The following is an 18,084-nucleotide window of genomic DNA, read 5'->3' on the forward strand; positions in this document are numbered from 1 at the left end:
GGAAAGAGTATAGAGGTCTACAATTCAGTATAGACATTTGGATGAGGCAGAGTAATTGGTACAGAATTGATGGGCCGAAGGGCCAAGTTCCATGCTGGGTTTCGTTCAATGGTTCTAAGAGTTTCATCTTTTTTTGCAACAAATTTTGTCCCAAGTCACAACTCTCATGTAGTATACAATTAAACATTCACAGCCAATTTACCATTTGCTCTCAAGGCCACTTGAGAGTTTTTGTTAAATACATTAAGGTGATCAATTAGAATGGGGGTGTTTCCTATGGCTTGTCAAGATTTGATATTTTAGTGATGCTATTTTAAAAAAAGAACCGCGGTAGTGTGCAAGACCTTGGATTAAAATGGCAGTTGTTGCTGTTTGTTTGTGTCCCTGCATTGCTCAAAGGTGATCTCAATCCATCAAAGGAAATGAGTAATCTGTCACATGGACTGAGGTGGAAAAGAGAAGCTATTAAAACTGATGGCCAAAAAGTGCACAATGAAGAAAGCCAAACCAGTTTGCAGTGGGCTGCTGACTTTAAAATACTTTGGGACAAATCCCAAGGTGCCTAAATTAAAACCTAGATGGTTGTTACATTTTTAAAATTTAGACATGCAGGCCATTTTGGTCCATGAGTCTGTGCTACCCAATTAAATCACACCCTGGTACATTTCGAGTAAACTGGCACCCCTGGGGAAAACCCATGCAGGTACAGTGAGAACTTACAGACTCCTAACAGAGTGCAGGATTTGAACCCCGGTCCCGATTGCTAGTGCTGTAAAGGCGTTGCGCTATCTGCCATCCCAACCGTTGCCACCTTTATTCCCAACTTGAAATATTCCCGCTGATTTTTTTCTATTTTACCAAGGACCATCACCCATGCTCTTTGACTGTTCAAGGCTTGAGCCTTGAACTAAAATATACAAGACACAAGCGTGCTGGAGAAACTCAGAAGGTCACACAGCATCTGTTCTGTGTTCTATTTTTCTGACTGGAGCTTTTTTGTCATGCCTGATGAAGAGCTCAGGCTCAAAACGTTGTGACCCTGTGGATGATGCATGAGTTTCTCCAGCATGTCTGTATTGCACTTGACCCTGGTGTCTGCAGACCTTGTTTAACTAAAATGAGCGCCGTTTGTGTTTTGACCATTGGTGTAAATGAGAATTTGTGTGAAGCCTTGGGTTAAAAGGTTGGGGAGGCGGCAGGTGCAGATATCGTGTCTGATAAGAACTGCTAATTTGCAAATGCTACCTTCCAAATTTCAGTTCATAATTCACTTAAATACAACATGTTCTGATTTCTTCACTGCTATTTTAACCAAAATGGAGGGAACTGGGAATAAATTGCCGAATTTGTCATTCTTTACATTTTCCCCAATTGCGAGCATGCTTTTCCCAATTTATGATCTCGAATTTGTATGATCTCCTTGTGCCCTTGAGTACTTCAGTCAGTTCTGGAGTTCCTTCTCACTATTCCAGGATCTCCTAATTGAACTGCTTTAATGTGTCCTCTTGCCCTAGCTCTATAATCTCCATCTGTAAACTTGAATTTTGCGCTGGCTTGCTCATCCTTCAATTTGTGTTGTGCTGCTTTACATTGACAAGGTCCTCGGCCTCAAGATTAGGTACAGAGGGCCCTCAACACATCTCTGCCAAACTTTTATCCTTGCTCCATAGACTTGTCACTGAACAGAAACAGGCCCTTCAGCCCATTTGTTATGCGTAGTCCCACTGACCTGCACCCAGACCATAACCCCACCATACCCCTCCCATCTGTGCACCTATCCGAATTTGTCTGAAATCTAAAAATAGAGCCTGCGTTCACACTTCACCTGGCAGCTCGTTCCACCTAATATTCACTTAAAACCCTTCACCCAACCCTCCAGTTCTTGTCTCACCTAACTTCTGTAGGGGGGGAGGGGAGGGGAAGGAAAGGCCTGCTTCCATATCCCCCTTATAATTTTGCATTACTCCATCAAACCTCATTGTTCTATACTCCAGGAATAAAGTTCTTGCCTGTTTTACCTTTTCTGACCTGTGTCCATTATCCCCTGTATGACTTTTGGTGTGAATTCAGGCCTGTGAAGCACATTGTGATGGTTCACTATATCAAAGATTCAGTATAAATGCCTTAAATTAATGAGGGGAAGTTTGTCCCCCTACTCAAATGAACATAGAAATTAGTGGTACAGCTGTATTTGCTGGCCAATGGACCAAGAAAATCCTGCTTCTCAGCTCTTCCTCAGGGACTTGCAGGTTGAAGTCCTTTCAAGAGCTTTAATTGTGAAGGTTTCTACATCTTGTAGACCCTGCCATTTATTATCTCTGGGCTCCAGTTACTGAAATCTGTGGGGCATTCTTGTGCTGCCTATCCTGCTCTACTGGCCATAGGGTTTACAGTTGTTTTGATGTTAGAAGTGGCAGAGGGGAAGAAATTCTTGTGCTGTTGGGTGCTCATCTTCAGGTTTTTGTACCTCCTTCCTGATGATAGTGGAGTGAAGAGGGCATGGCCTGATTGGTGAGGGCTCCTGAGGATAGAGGCTGCTTTTTTTTTAAAAAAAAAAGACACTCTTGTAGATGTCCTTGATGCCACAGGTCGAGTTAACCCTCTAGTTTTTCCTGTCCTGTTCGTTAGTATCTCTCTAGTTCCCCAGGCCTGGGTGTTAAATTTCTCTCCCAGATTTAAAAAAAATTATTTCACAAACCCAGCAGTAATAGGCTCTTCCAGCCCATGAGCCTGTGCCACCAAAATACATGAGTTTCACCAATTAGGTAGATGGCCAGCACTTTCTTTTCCAGAACGGGAGTAGCAAACACCCGAGGATGTGTACAAAGTGAAGGGAGGAAGGTTTAAGGGAGACATCAGGCGTACGTTTTTTTCGAGTTATGGGTTTCTGGAATGTATTGCCAGGGATGGTGGTGGAGGCTGGAACAATAGGCATTTAAAAGACTTAGAAAGGCACATGGATGAAAGAAAAAGTGGGCTATGAGATGAGGTGGGTTTAGCACAATGTTGTGGTTCAAAGGGCCTGTACTGTAATGTTTTATGAAATGGGAATACCCTGAGAAAGCCCTCTGACACTGGGAGAATGGCGGATTTGAACTGGGGTCGCAAGCTATGTAATAGTGTGTGCTGACTGTGCCCAGCTTCTCCACATCCTTTCTGTTGGACTCTTGTCTCGTTACAATGATTTTTAGGTTTGACTAACTTGGTGATTGATGTTTAATCAGTAATCCTAAAAGTTTTCACTATTTTGCTCACCCAAATTACATTGGAAAGCCTTTACATTTCATCATGGCTATTGTGCATTACATTATGAACAAGGATCCTGAAAGTAAATTAAATTCCAAAGGAATAACTTTACAGGCAATTCTATCTTCCAGTTGTTTGACTTCCCATATTCACCGGGCTCATATTTAGTCAGAAGCTCTTTTTATGAACTTGTTGCAAACAAATTGTAATGCCCATCGATTTATACTTTTGTTCACTGTGGCCAATAGCCTTAGTTTATTCTCCAGGGTGTGAGGGCAAAAGGTGAGGAATCCACAAATTAAATGTTGCTTTCATTCCATGAAGCATTCTGTGTTGCTTCAGAATTGAGTGATGGACACCAAGGGAGTTGAGATGTTAGAGTACAAGATGCTAAGTTTTGAGGGGGTCCCAAAAGTAAAGGGGTTTAAGGAGAGAATTCCTGAGCTTGGTGTCTAGTTAGCAGAAATTGTGGTGGAATTACAATAAAACCCCTGATATCTGGCATCTATGGGGATTGTTAGATTCTGGATAAGTGTATCTTCCAGTTGCTTGAGACTTGGTCACATGAATTCCGGATACCAGGGGTTTTACTGTGTTTAAAAATTGGAGACGCAGATGAAATCAGAGTGAGAGGTAAAGTTGTCTTGAGTTTAAGCTGGAGAGGGATGAGGCACAGACAGAAGAGGGTAAGAAGTTTTAAAATGGAAAGATTAAGCTCCTGGAAGAACAAAGACATGGATTTTGATGGCCTCTGAGCTTGGATTGGAGCAAGAAATATGGTGTCAGGTCCAATGCAGTATCCAAATCTGGTTCAGCCAGTGGTGGCTGCCAGGGAGGTGAAAATTAATATTCTAATTTCAGCAGCTAGGGGCAGTTCCATGCATATTTTTCCATTTAAAGATGTTAATTCGATTGGTTAATTTTCTAATTAAATTAGACGTGCAGTGCAGTCACAGGCCCTTCCGGCCCATGAGCCTGTGCCACCCAGAAACACCAATGAACCTACAAACCCCCATATGTTTTGAACAGCAGGAGGAAAACCACAGGGAGAAGTATAAAATCCTTACAGAGGGCACCAGATGCAAACCTGGTTGCTGGCACTATAATAGGTCATGCTAACTTTCTGCTCAGTCTCCCTGTTGAACATTTAATATTTGTGTTATAATTTATAGAATTCAGGAGCATGGGGAGGTTGGCTCATTGGAACAGTCACAGAGTGCTCTCAATGCCCTGCTGTGTGCCATTTTCTCTGCGTTTCCCCCCCCCCCCCCCCCCATGGCAGTGGTTTTATTCCCTTGAAGGCTGCATTTCATTGTGCTTGTGTCTTTCAAATGGGTGCTAGATTAACTCGTCAGAAGTTTCGTTCTGATTGAGAGTAATGCTTTTCCAATCCAGGCAACATCCTGGTAAATCTCCTTTGCATCCACAGCTTCCACATCCTTCCTAAGCTTTCAGTTCTGCCTTGCACTCAAAAATATCTAAAGGGTGCAAAATAAAATCCGTAAGCTGTAAGTGTTGCTTCATGAGGCAAGTTTAGCAGAGCTGAGGCTTTTCTTTCTGGAGTGAAGAAGGATGAAAGGAGACTTAATAGAGGTCTACAAGATTCTGAGAAGAATAAAAAATGTAGACAGCCAGCACCTTTTTCCTGGGGTAGGTGTAGCAAACACCAGAGGACATCTGTACAAAGTGAATGTAAGGGGGAAACATCAGGGGTAAGTTGTGGGTGCCTGGAGTGCATTGCCAGGGGTGGTGGTGGAGACTGGATGAAAGAATAATAGAGGTTTATGAGGTAGGAAGTTTAGCTTTTTTTTTGGTAGGAATATGTAGATTGGTACAAAATAGAGGGCTGAAGGGCCTGTACTATTATGATCTATGAATAAGTGGCTGGAATGGTATGTTCACAAAACTGGCTAGAAAGAGGACAGTTGTGTGGTCAATGGCAATATTTGGATGTGAAGGTGTTAACTGGGGAACTCTGGATCTATAGGAATCAATAATGTGTGGTGAACCGAGATGGCAAACTTTGGAGAATAGTGATGGGTTAGACTTTGGGAACATAGATAGTTTGGAAGATGCAGGCATATTGCAGAGTAGATTTAAGAGACTTGGGGTTCTTGTGCTCAGATCTTGGAAGGTTGCAGAAAAGATGAACAAAGTGGTTAACAAAATATTGCCTTTCGGTGCAATAAATAAATGTGCTGGTGAATCTTAGCAGGTCACTCAGCATCCACAAGAAGTATTACACTTCAGAGGACCACAGGCCAACAGGTAAGAGGTAGATATAGGTGGGAGTGATGGGGGAGAGGGTAACTCTGAATGGAGAGGGAAGAAGGTGGGGATAGGGAAAGAGGAGCAGTGTTAACAGAAATTGGAGGTCGATGTTCTTATAGCCTTGTTGGAGACCTCCAAGACAAGGTATTGTTCCTCCAATTTGCGGGTACCCTCAATTTGATGGTGCATGAGATCATCGATATGCATGTTGAGGTGCCAGTGGGATGTGGAATTAAAATAGTTGGTCATTGCTGTTGCAGTGGATAGACTGAAGATGTTCATCAAAATGTACCCCAGTCTGCATCCAGACTCTGATGTCGAGGAGGCTACATTGGGAGAACCTGGCGCAGTAAATGACCCCTTCCAGTTCACGTGGTGTTGCTTCAGTTGGAAGTATTTTGTGGCCCTGAATGGTGGTGAAAGAGAATATCCAAGTGCAGCACTCATAGTCACAGAGGTAAGGGGTGAATGGAGGAGGGAGTTGCAGAGGAAGCAGTTCCTACAGAATGCCAGGATGGATCTGGGTGTCAGAAATTGTGGAGAAAGATTTAATGAGTTGATGTCAGGGGAAGCCATGTTTGCAGAAGAACATCTCGGATGTCCTTGAATGGAAGGCCTTGCTATGAGAGCAGATGTGGCAGAGACAGAGAAATTGAAAGGGGTGAAATCCATACAGGAGAGAAGGTGCAAAGAGGTGTGGTCAAGGTAACTGGGAGTTAGTGGGGTAATATGTCTGCAGATGGTCTGCCTCCTGAGTTGGAGTCAAGAGAGAATGAGAAAGGGGAGAGTGTTGCCAGGGATAGACCAAGTGAATTTAAAGTTGGCAGCACAGCTGATGAGCTGATCAGGAGGCAGCGCCAATGTAGTCATCAAATCTTAAATCTGCATGGATGTAGGTGTGGACATGAGATTGTGCAAGTTCAGGAGAGTTTAAGATGCAGTTAATTTGGCAGATTTCAAGCAGTTTGTAATAAAAAGACGAGACACAGAAACATGAAGTATATACCTGGTACACTGTTGCCTTTGTTCTGTCTCGGTCAGCCGGTTTGCCCAGCAGGACAGCGGCATTGCATTGTCAAGGGTGCCATCCAGGGGTGTGCCAGTAGCAGATCTGTCTTGTACATTCCCCTTCGGCTGCAAGGATGCAGGCCAAGAAGCCCCTTCACAGCTAGCGAGTTCAGAGAAAGTTTTGAATTTCCTCAATGCAATCATTGCAACTTATCTTTGCTTGATAGAAAATACATCTGCTTTTCCATTTCATTGATTTGAATTGAATGTCATAGAACTGGTACAAGGAAGATGATGCTAACTCCATTCTTCATTATTTACTGCCAGCTAGCTTCACAGTGGATGTGTATGCCTTAGATTGATTGGTGTAGCTGGGGGAAGGAAGTATTTGTATTTAACCACTCTGCCTTATTTTTCCTTTTAAATGCAAAGTAACTTGTAAAGATGTATTCAAATAACTATGAATATAGTGCAAGTTCAGAGCATAGAAATCTGCAGCATAGTACAGGCCCACAGTGTTATACAGACCTAATCACATGCTCCCAACGACTGCCTAGAATTTTCCCACTGCATAGCCCTCCACTTTTCTCAGTTCCATGTATCTAATGGTCTTTTAAAAGATCCCATTGTACCTGCCTCCACCACCATTGCCAGCAGTGCATTCCATGTACCCACCATTCTGTGGAAAAAATTTGCTTCTTGCATAGCACCCCCCCCCACAGTACTTAGTCCCAAGCACCTTAAAATTATGCTCCCTTGTGTTAGCCATTTCAACCTGGCAGGGAAAGGCATCTGATGATCCACACGATCAGTATCTCTCCTCTTGTGAGGTCACCTGTCATCCTCCAAGGAGAAAGTTCATGTTTATTGTCAGGAAACATGCATGACATCGCATACAACCCTGATATTCTTTTGTCCTGAGGCCCAGGCAGAATTTCTACTTTACGGGCAGTGCAAAAAAAAAATTCTACTCAAGAAAAGATATGTGTATACAGAGAGAAATGCAACAAGAAGACAGTACAAACAAACACACAAAATCTTAGCATGGCAGCTTAAGACAGAGCAAACTAAGAAAATGGTATTGGCAACAAGGAAAAAAGACAAACAAGTTACATATAATCCGAAAGAAATTAAGGAAAACTTCAGAGAATTCTATGAACAATTATACCGAACTGAAAACGAAGGGAAAGAAGGGAAAATAGATGAATTTTTGACTAAAATTGAACTACCAAAACTACAAATAGAGGAACAAAATAAATTAACAGAACCATTTGGAACAGTAGAAATACAAGAGATAATAAAAAAATTACCAAATAATAAGACACCAGGAGAGGATGGACTCCCAATAGAATTCTTCAAAACATTTAAAGACCTATTAATACCACCCCTCCTGGATGTAATCAACCAGATTGATGAGACACAAAACTTACCAGATTCATGTAAAACAGCAATAATTACAGTGATACTAAAACAAGGGAAAGATCCACTCTCACCAGCGTCATATAGACCAATATCATTACTTAACACAGATTATAAGATAATAGCTAAACTATTAGCAAACAGATTAGCAGAACAGGTACCGAAAATGGTAAATTTAGACCAAACTGGATTTATCAAAAAAAGACGCACAACAGACAATATTTGTAAATTTATTAACTTAATTCATGTAGTAGAAGGAAATAAAGCACCTGCAGTAGCAGTTGCTTTAGACGCAGAGAAGGCCTTCGACAGAGTAGAATGGAATTATTTGTTCAAAGTATTGCAAAAATTCAGTTTACCGGAGAAGTATATTAATTGGATTAAAGCATTATATAAGGGACCGTTAGCGAAAGTGACAGTAAATGGACATGTATCAAAGCAATTTAACTTAAGCAGGTCAACGCGGCAGGGATGCCCACTATCACCGTTATTGTTTGCGCTAGCTATAGAACCACTAGCAGAATTGATAAGAATAGATAATAATATAAAAGGAATAAAAATAAAAGACAGGGAATATAAAATCAGTCTATTTGCGGATGATGTGATAGTGTACTTAACAGAACCAGAACTATCAATAAAAGAATTATATAAGAAATTGAAGGAATATGGAGAAGTGTCGGGATTCTAAACTTATTTCAGGCATTGCCAATACAACTGACAGAAAAATTCTTCAAAGAGTTAAAGAAATAATAAGGAAATTTTTATGGAGAGGGGGGGAAACCGAGGATAGCACTAGATAAATTAACAGAATGTTATAAACAAGGAGGCTTACAACTGCCAAACTTCAAAAATTATTATAGAGCCGCACAATTAAGATACCTATCAGATTTTTTTCAAACAAGGGAAAAACCAGACTGGACGAGATTAGAATTAGATAAAATAGGGGAAAGATACCTGAACACATATATAAATGGGACGAAAAATTGGTACAACATAGAACTTCTCCAGTATTACACATCTCCTCAATATTTGGAAAAAGATTCATGTAGAAAGAAATAAAACAAATTATCAATTACCAAACTAATATTGATGCAAAATAAGCTACTCCCTTTTACAATAGACAACCTTTCCTTTAGAAAATGGGGAAAAAAAGGGATTAAAAGAATAGAAAATTGTTTTTCAGGAAGTAGATTCTTATCCTTTGAACAAATGAGAGATAAGTACAATATAACTGAGATACAGCGCTGGCATATTACCAACTGAGATCCTACTTGAAAGATAAATTAGGAAGCAATTTGAGTTTACCAGAGGGAAGTAACCTTGAATATATGATTACAGATACAATGTTAATCAAAAGATTTATAACAAGTATGTATATTAAACTGCAAGAAAAGGAGAATAAGGAAACAAATGGTAAAACTAACAAAAATGGGAACAAGATTTAAATATAAAGATATAAAAGGAAACATGGGAGAAATTATGTTCTGGAACGATGTGAAATACAATAAATACGAGGCTACGTATGATACAATATAATTGGTTACACAGACTATAACATTACACCGCAAAAAGTTAAATGGGACCCAACAGTATCTGATAGATGTTTTCGATGTAAAAAAGAAAGGGGAACAACAATTCATGCAATCTGGACATGTGAGAAAGTAGAAAAATTTTGGGATGATCTCAATCAGATATTAAATAAAATAACAGAAAACAATATACCAAAGAATCCAGAGATCTTTCTCCTAAGTAACATTAAAAAATAAAGAATTTGGAATTGACTTGGAGGATGCACAAAAAAGATTTGTTAAGATAGCCCTAGCCGTAGCAAAAAAAATGTATTATGTCAACCTAGAAATTGGAAGATAATTTGAAAATACAACAATGGTATATAGAAATGAATAATGTATTCATTAGAAAAATAAGGCGCTATTTGCCTTGGTGAGTCTGTTGTCTATACAACCAACTGAAAAACCTCACAAGATAAGCGTATACAGAGCCGTTGTCATACCCACACTCCTGTTCGGCTCCGAATCATGGGTCCTCTACCGGCACCACCTACGGCTCCTAGAACGCTTCCACCAGCGTTGTCTCCGCTCCATCCTCAACATCCATTGGAGCGCTTACATCCCTAACGTCGAAGTACTCGAGATGGCAGAGGTCGACAGCATCAAGTCCACGCTGCTGAAGATCCAGCTGCGCTGATGGGTCACGTCTCCAGAATGGAGGACCATCGCCTTCCCAAGATCGTGTTATATGGCGAGCTCTCCACTGGCCACCGTGACAGAGGTGCACCAAAGAAAAGGTACAAGGACTGCCTAAAGAAATCTCTTGGTGCCTGCCACATTGACCACCGCCAGTGGGCTGATAACGCCTCAAACCGTGCATCTTGGCGCCTCACAGTTTGGCGGGCAGCAACCTCCTTTGAAGAAGACCGCAGAGCCCACTCACTGACAAAAGGCAAAGGAGGAAAAACCCAACACCCAACCCAACCAACCAATTTTCCCCTGCAACCGCTGCAATCGTGTCTGCCTGTCCCGCATCGGACTTGTCAGCCACAAACGAGCCTGCAGCTGACGTGGACTTTTTACCCCTCCATAAATCTTCGTCCGCGAAGCCAAGCCAAAGAAAAAAGAAGAAAAAATAACATATAGTTTAAGAAATAATATTGAAATATTCGAACAAGTATGGGAGCCTTACATTAAATACAATAGCGAAAACCTACCGGGAACAAACATTACGTAAGTTGATGGAAGGAGAAGAGAAGAAAAGAATGGACTCGGTAGAATTTCTGGTGTATTTTTGTTGAATGACAACATTGTCTGACTGGCTTAATGCAACCTAGATTGTATACCTAAAATGGATGAGAGGGAGGGGGTGGGGGGTGGCTTGGGAGGAGGGAGGAGGGGGGGGGAGAAAAAGTCACTGTATTTGTGTGAAAAAGAAAATGTGTATATCATGGCTAACGTGATTTATGGTGTGAAAAATAAAAAATTTAAAAAAAAAAGAAGACAGTACAAACAAAATGCAATACAAAAAAAATTCAATGATAAATTGCAAATTAGCAGTTTTTTAAATAAGTCTGAATTTGTTGTGGAGTCTGATGGTGGAGGGGTAGCAACTGTTCCTGACCTCTTTCCTGATGGCAGAAGTGAGAACAGAGGTGTGCTGGGTGGAGTGGGTCTTGATCATTGCTGCTGCTATCCGACGGCAGCATTCCCTGCAGATTTTTTCAATGTGGGAGGGTTTTGCCTGTGATGTCCTGGGCTGTGTATGTGTCCACTACCTTTTGGAGGGTTCTGCTCAGAGGTATTGATGCCCCCATACCAGCCTATGATGCAGCTGATTAATACGCTTCCCACTACACATCTGTGTCATATCAAATCTCTGCAAACTCCTTGGGAAGTAGTAGAGGTGGTGACATGCTTTCTTCACGATGACATTTGTGCAGAAGGTCAGGAAAGACCTTTTTTTGTCACGTAATCAAAAGAGAGAACATGATATTACACCATAAGGCAGACTAAGATTCACCATCAGCTGAAATTGCCCAGGACCCTTTGTCAGAGAAAGAGAAACATGAGAGTTTCTCCCCCCCCCCCCCCCACTCAGAGTCGTTGAGTGTCCATGGATTTTCTTGCAGCCGCACAGCCTTCAGTTGAAATCATTAGCAACCTGAGCTCTGAGACGATCAGAGAACCTCCAGCATCCTTGGCGTCCTAGTTTTCAATACCTGGCACCCAGTCTCTGCAGTCCACAGCCTGGTGTGAATTCCTTGCAGCTGTTGCCCACAGCTTATCTATTCTGCAGCCTCAGAGTCTCTCGCCAGTCCACTGCTGTGGTCACCGTCCCATAGGTCTTCTCTGCTTCTCAGCTGGTAGGGGAGGGGAGGATTTGGTCTCCCCATTCTTGGTGCCTTGTGCCAGTCCTTTGCAAACAGTTGTGGCTGCTGCTGATCGTAAGCACCACCATCTTGACCCTAGACCCTGTAATTGCAGGATTTAAATATAAGTTACAGTTGGCTCCTTTAACAGACCATTTAACACCTGTACGGAGCCAACAGGCAGTCAGACTCGGTGGTTGAACCCTGTGGGGGTGTGCTGTGTCATCTCTGTGGGTCCGCACCAAGCTGCCGCTACAGCTCCAAAATACTATCACCAGCCGCAGTTTTTAGTGACTCCCCGATAAGGTCTGGTGAGAGTTTCAAGGGCAGCAAGTGAGGTCACATTTTCTGCCTCTCCATAGATTAGTGGGTGTGGGAAAGTTTAAAGAACGGATTCAGATTCTGACTTGGGCAGATGTGACAAGGAAGTGAGTTGCTTATGAGAATACTTTTATCTTTCTCTGAAGCCTTCATTTATTATGATTTGTGTGCTCAGAGGATTCCTTCTCTCATTCCATGTTTCATTTTCCTTTCCAGGACTCCTCAAGTACTGTGACTAAAGGATGTAGAAGGGTGGCTTCATTCAAGAAAGTTCAGGTGAGGAAGCTGTTGGATACAGTTTTAATTTACAGCTTGATAATAGGCCCTTCCACCCCATGGACCCATTCCACCCAGATACACCCATGTGATAATTAACCTACTAACCCCGCCTGTCTTTAGAATGTGGCAGGAAACCCACATGGACACTGTGAGAATGTTCCTTGGTGCTGGATTCAATCACAGGTTGTTGATCGCTTTGCCAACCATGTATTCCTGAGAGGCAAAATGAATATGTGTGGAGAAAGCAGGGATTAATCAAAGATGGTCAATACAGATTTGAGCTCCCACCGTCCCCATTCCCCCTCTCCCAGGCCAGTGTGGTTGATCTCTGCGTGTACTTCAGACCATTGACAAGATCTTGCATGAACCACTGGTCCCATATGATTCCATCCAATGAGATGCAAGCCTGGTTTACAAATTGGATCCAAAGTTGGCTTGATTAGGTAGGAGATGGAGGGCTATTTTTGTAATTGGGAGATAATCATTGTCAGGATCCTCGCCAGGATTAAAGTAATACAGTAGAGTCTCCATTATCCAGATCACAGATGTTGGAATTTTCCGGTTGACTGACATGTGCTCTTCCAATGTCTAACTAACGTGCCAGCATTAAGAATATGCTGTTTAAAAGACGATGTAATTTGACAAAAATCAGTTTTGTAGTTTTTAATTATGTAAAGTTCACTTTAATCAGGAAATTCCTGTAATGTGTAAATTTTAAATTCTAACCCCAGTCGCTGGCGCTGTAAGTGTTGTGCTAAACCCTACGCTAACTGCTGCCATCATAACCAATCCCTGCCAATTTAAAACTTGGGCATTTTTTACCTGATGTATCAGATGATCAGAAACTTAAAAATGTCAACTCTAAATCAGGTGTCATCTTATGTACTGGGTCTAAAATTTGAACCTTGGAAGCGAAGTTGCAACACTACTGCCATCTTCCCCTCCCCCCTCCACATCCTATCCCCATCCCGCTGGCTCTGACTCATGTCCCACTCAGGCCCTCGGTCCGCCTTCCTCGTACTGACAGCCCAGGTCATCTCCACGCAGGTATCCCAGTCAGGCCCTCAGCGGTGCTTTCTTGTGCTGACAAGCTGTCTCCCCTCCATGCCAGTGTCCCGGTCAGGCCCTCGGCACACCTTCCTCACGCTGACAACCTGACTCATCTCCACACAGGTGTCTCAGTCAGGTCCTCGGCATACCTTCCTTACACTGACAACCTGACTCCCCTCCACACAAGTTACAACAGTGAAAAGAATGCGCGTGTATTGAGGTGCATTGTTGGTTTAGCCGGGCAAACCTGCGTGTGCCCAACAAAGTCTCAGCACTTCTTCAGTGGGATCCATCCTCCCAGTTATATTTATTTTTTACTGCTGTTTGAGTTTCCAGTTGATTGAATTCAGGATAATGGAGATTCTACTGTACAAACAGTAATAGCTTGGGAACCAATCTTGTCTAACTATGTCCCTGCTGTCCATCAAAAACCCATTTATATCGGGGAGGAGTCACGTGATGGAGTAGTGGCCGGACGGTGAACTCCAGCCCTCTCCAGAAAAGTCGGGAAAAACAAAGGAAAACACAAAGGCACAGAAATAAAAGTTACAGAAAAGTGAGTATAAAGGTGGAAAGAAGATGGCGACAAAAAAAGAAAAATCGAAAGCAACGGTAAGAAGAGAGGAAGAGAAGACAAAGGAGGAAAAAGGTGAAGGCCTTACCTGTCCGAAGAGGCCCGCTGCGGAGAGAGAAACCCGCTCCCTCAGGTCGGTAAATAATGGACTACAAAAAATGGCTCGCTGAGCCGAGTAAAAGTGCGCAACCGCGCATGCGCGAGGAATCGCGCGTGCGCGATGCGAATGGAAAAAAAACACACCGACGGGAGGGGGGACCAGCTGGGGAGTCAATCTCCACAGCCGGCAACGACAGCTGCAGAACACCTGCAGCAAGAAGAGACCACAGAAGACAATAGAAACAAGAAAGAAGAGAAGGAAAGGGCACCAAAGAAACAACAGATGGCCAACCCAGAGGAAGAGGAAGAGTACAGTGAAATAGAAGAAGAAAAGAAAGGCAAGATAAAGGATATACTTTCTCTTATTAAAGGATACATGGAGTCATTTAAAGAATGGCAAACACAGGAATTTAAGGATTTAAGAAAAAGAATAAACAACACAGAAGAGAAAATGAATAAAATAGAGATGACCTTAACAGAAATGGGAAAGAAAATGGACAAGATGGAAGAGCGGGCAGTAGCAGCAGAAATGGAGGTAGAAGACTTAAAAAAGAAATTGGAGGAATCTAATAAAAAAACTAGAGACACAAGAACTACTAGCTCAAAAAATAGATACAATGGAAAATTATAACAGAAGAAATAACATAAAGATAGTGGGCCTTAAGGAAGATGAAGAAGGCAAGAATATGAGGGAGTTTATAAAAGAGTGGATCCCTAAGACCCTAGGATGTCCAGAACTACAGCAAGAAATGGAAATAGAAAGGGCACATAGAGTATTGGCCTCTAAACCACAACCACAACAAAATCCAAGATCTATTGTAGTAAAATTCCTAAGATATACTACAAGAGAAAAGGTACTGGAGAAGACAATGGAAAAAGTAAGAGAGGGCAACAAACCACTGGAATATAAAGGGCAAAAAATCTTCATTTATCCAGATATAAGTTTTGAACTCCTAAAGAAGAGAAAAGAGTTCAATACAGCAAAGGCGATTTTATGGAAGAAAGGGTATAAATTTATACTAAAGCATCCAGCGGTATTGAAAATATTTATTCCAGGACAACAAAACAGACTATTCTCGGATCCAGAAGAAGCACGAAAATTTGCAGAACAATTACAAAAATAGACTGAGGGAGGAAGACGGGTAATGAGAGTTAAAATGATCACGATTGATATGTATGTGGGTAAAGAGGTATAAGAGTGAATAGAGACAATCTGCATACGTGAATGTATCTGTACTTAGAGGAAAATATAGTATAGACAAGAATTAATAAGGGAAGGTAATGGAATAGAGAGAATAAGAAGGGAATTAAAAGAGTGACCTTTGTGACATATGAAAAGTGAAATCTTTTCTGGGGGGGGCGGGGTGAGGGGAAATAGCGGTCACTGCAAAATCAGTTGACGCTTGCGAGTGGATTCGCAAATCCAAATGGAGAGGGGAGATGTGGTTGTCCGACAAGGGATAAAGGACAACTCAGGAGGGGAAGGGGAGATTGGGGATAAATAAGATAGAAATAGGAGAATAAGGAAAATGTTGGATGTTGTAGGAATGTTGTCTTATAAAGAGTTGAAAATAAGAAAACAAATGGAAAAGGAGGAAAGGTAATGATGGAAAAACGGAAAGAGAAGATAAACAAAATATAAAAGGGCTACGCTGAACTATATGACTTTAAATATTAATGGAATACATAACCAAATGAAAAGGAAGAAACTACTAAATTTAAATGAATAAATGTATTCCATTAGAAAAAATAACATATAGGTTAAGAAATAATATTGAAATATTCGAACAAGTATAGGAGCCTTACATTAAATACAATAGCGAAAACCTACCGGGGACAAACATTTCCTAAGTTGATGGAAGGAGAAGGAAAGAAAAGAATGGACTCAGTAGAATTTCTGGTGTATTTTTGTTGAATGACAGCATTGTCTGACTGGCTTAATGCAACCTAGATTGTATACCTAAAATGGATGAAAGGGGGGGGGTGGGGGGGTGGCTTGGGAGGAGGGGGGGGGGGGGGAGAAAAAGTCACTGTATATGTGTGAAAAAGAAATAGTGTATATCATGGCTAATGTGATTTATGGTGTGAAAAATAAAAAATTAAAAAAAAAACAAAAAAAAAAAACCATTTATATCAATTTCATTGACTATCACTTGGCCTCCTATAGCCTTGTGTAATAGCAATAGGTGCTCTTCCACATAAATACAGACTCTCACTCCACCACCTGTCAGGCAGAGACACCCTTTGCTGACATCCCCTTTAAAAAATCTTGTACCTCTCTCAAACTTGATAGAACATTATACCACACACTACAGGTCCTTTGGCCTACTGTGATAGTACAGATTCTATCACCAATGTGTATATGTAGGATGACTGAGAGTGTACTGGCAGATCTTAAAAGGATGCTCCTAGCCAGACCAGGTCATTCTGGACTGGTCGACCGACTTGTGATTATGCTCCAGTCTTTTAGTTAATAAAAGCCTTGGTTTGGATCAACAAGTCTTTGTTTCTTTCGACGCACACTAGACCCATGATGTGCCAACCCATTTGAACCTACTTCACAAACTAAACCTTCCCTTCCTCACACCCATAACCCTCTATTTTTCTTCCATTCATGTGCCCTCTTGTACCAGCCTCCACCACCACACCTGGCTATGCATTCCAGGCACCCACAACTCTCTGTGTAAGGGGGGAGGAAACATAAAACAACTTGCCCCTGATGTCTCTCCTGAACTTTCCTCCCTTCACTTTTTACAGATATCCTCTGGTGTTTGCCTCGCCCATCCTAGGGAAAAGGTGCTGGGTGCCTATGGCTCTCAGAATCTTTTGACCTCTATTAAGTCCCTCTCATCCCTCACTGCAAAGAGAAAAGCTCTAGTTCTGCTCACCTTGCCTCATAAGTCACATTCTCTAATCCAGGCAACTTGGTCAATCTCCACTACATCCTCTCCATAGCTTCCACATCCTTCCTGTTTTGCTTTCTTACCTTTAGGTGGAATGTTACAGTGCTAATGACCAGGCTAATGACCAGGTTTGAATCTGGCGCTGTCTATAAGGTGTTTGTGCGTTCTCCCCGTGTCTGAGTGGGTCTCCGAGTGCTCTGGTTTCCCAAAATGTACGAGGGTGTGATGGGAGGAACAAGTAGGCGGGTCTGAGAAGTAACAAATCCAAACAGATTAAGAACAAAGAATCTTTATTAATGCTTTGGGGAGATTGCCGCAGGGGTTATCTAAACAATGACTGGAAAGGGCAACTGGAGTCCATTATTGTTGGCCAACAGGAGAGGCATCAGATGCTGAGTACAAACAAAATTCAGCAGAAAAACATTTTTAGGTCACTTGAACTAACCCTATGTGTCAGCTTCACTGTGTGAAGCTTCATGCTAAATTCAAAAAAGTTCATGTAACGTTTCTTCAACTTCTGATGTGATACAACAAATATGAAATTCTCTGTCTTCTCCAATTTTCAGGAAGCAAATCTTGGGGGGGGGTGGGGGGGGGAAGAGAGTTGTTGTCCTGTATTCTCATCGTGTCATGCTCTCACACCCAGGCTGTCAGGTTAGTGGCAGTTAGCTCCAGCACTAGTGACCCACGTTCAAATCAGCTGCTGTCCTTAAGTTAGTACGTTCTCCCCATGTCTGCCTGGGGTTCCTCTGGGAGCTCCAGTTTCCTTCAGAGAACCTGGCACAGTACCTGAAGGGGTGGCAGAGTCAGGCAGAGTTGACATTTCTGCAGAGGACTTTTATGCAAATATGTATTCCAAAGACGAACAGGGTCCGTAGGTTATTTAGTCACATGGGTGTGTTTGGGCGGCGTGGACTCATGGGCCGGAGGGTCTGTTACCCTGCTGTACCTTTTTTTAAAAAAATGCTAAAAATTAATAAATCATCATCATTAAGTAAAGAATTCTTGTATTTTCAGTATTGCTAATAACAGCC

General features: G+C 41.9%; 1 protein-coding gene across 1 annotated transcript in view; it reads left to right on the forward strand.

The window, feature by feature from the left end:
• snx15 (sorting nexin 15) overlaps positions 1-18,084 on the forward strand; it is a 174,958-nt gene that overhangs the window by 1,792 nt on the left and 155,082 nt on the right. The window contains exon 2 of the mRNA XM_069893833.1: positions 12,362-12,421. Within this exon, the coding sequence (XP_069749934.1) occupies positions 12,362-12,421 (60 nt within the window). The remainder of the gene's footprint in view (positions 1-12,361; positions 12,422-18,084) is intronic.

The sequence above is a fragment of the Narcine bancroftii genome, chromosome 8, assembly GCF_036971445.1.
Source record: "Narcine bancroftii isolate sNarBan1 chromosome 8, sNarBan1.hap1, whole genome shotgun sequence".
Lineage (NCBI taxonomy): Eukaryota > Metazoa > Chordata > Chondrichthyes > Torpediniformes > Narcinidae > Narcine > Narcine bancroftii.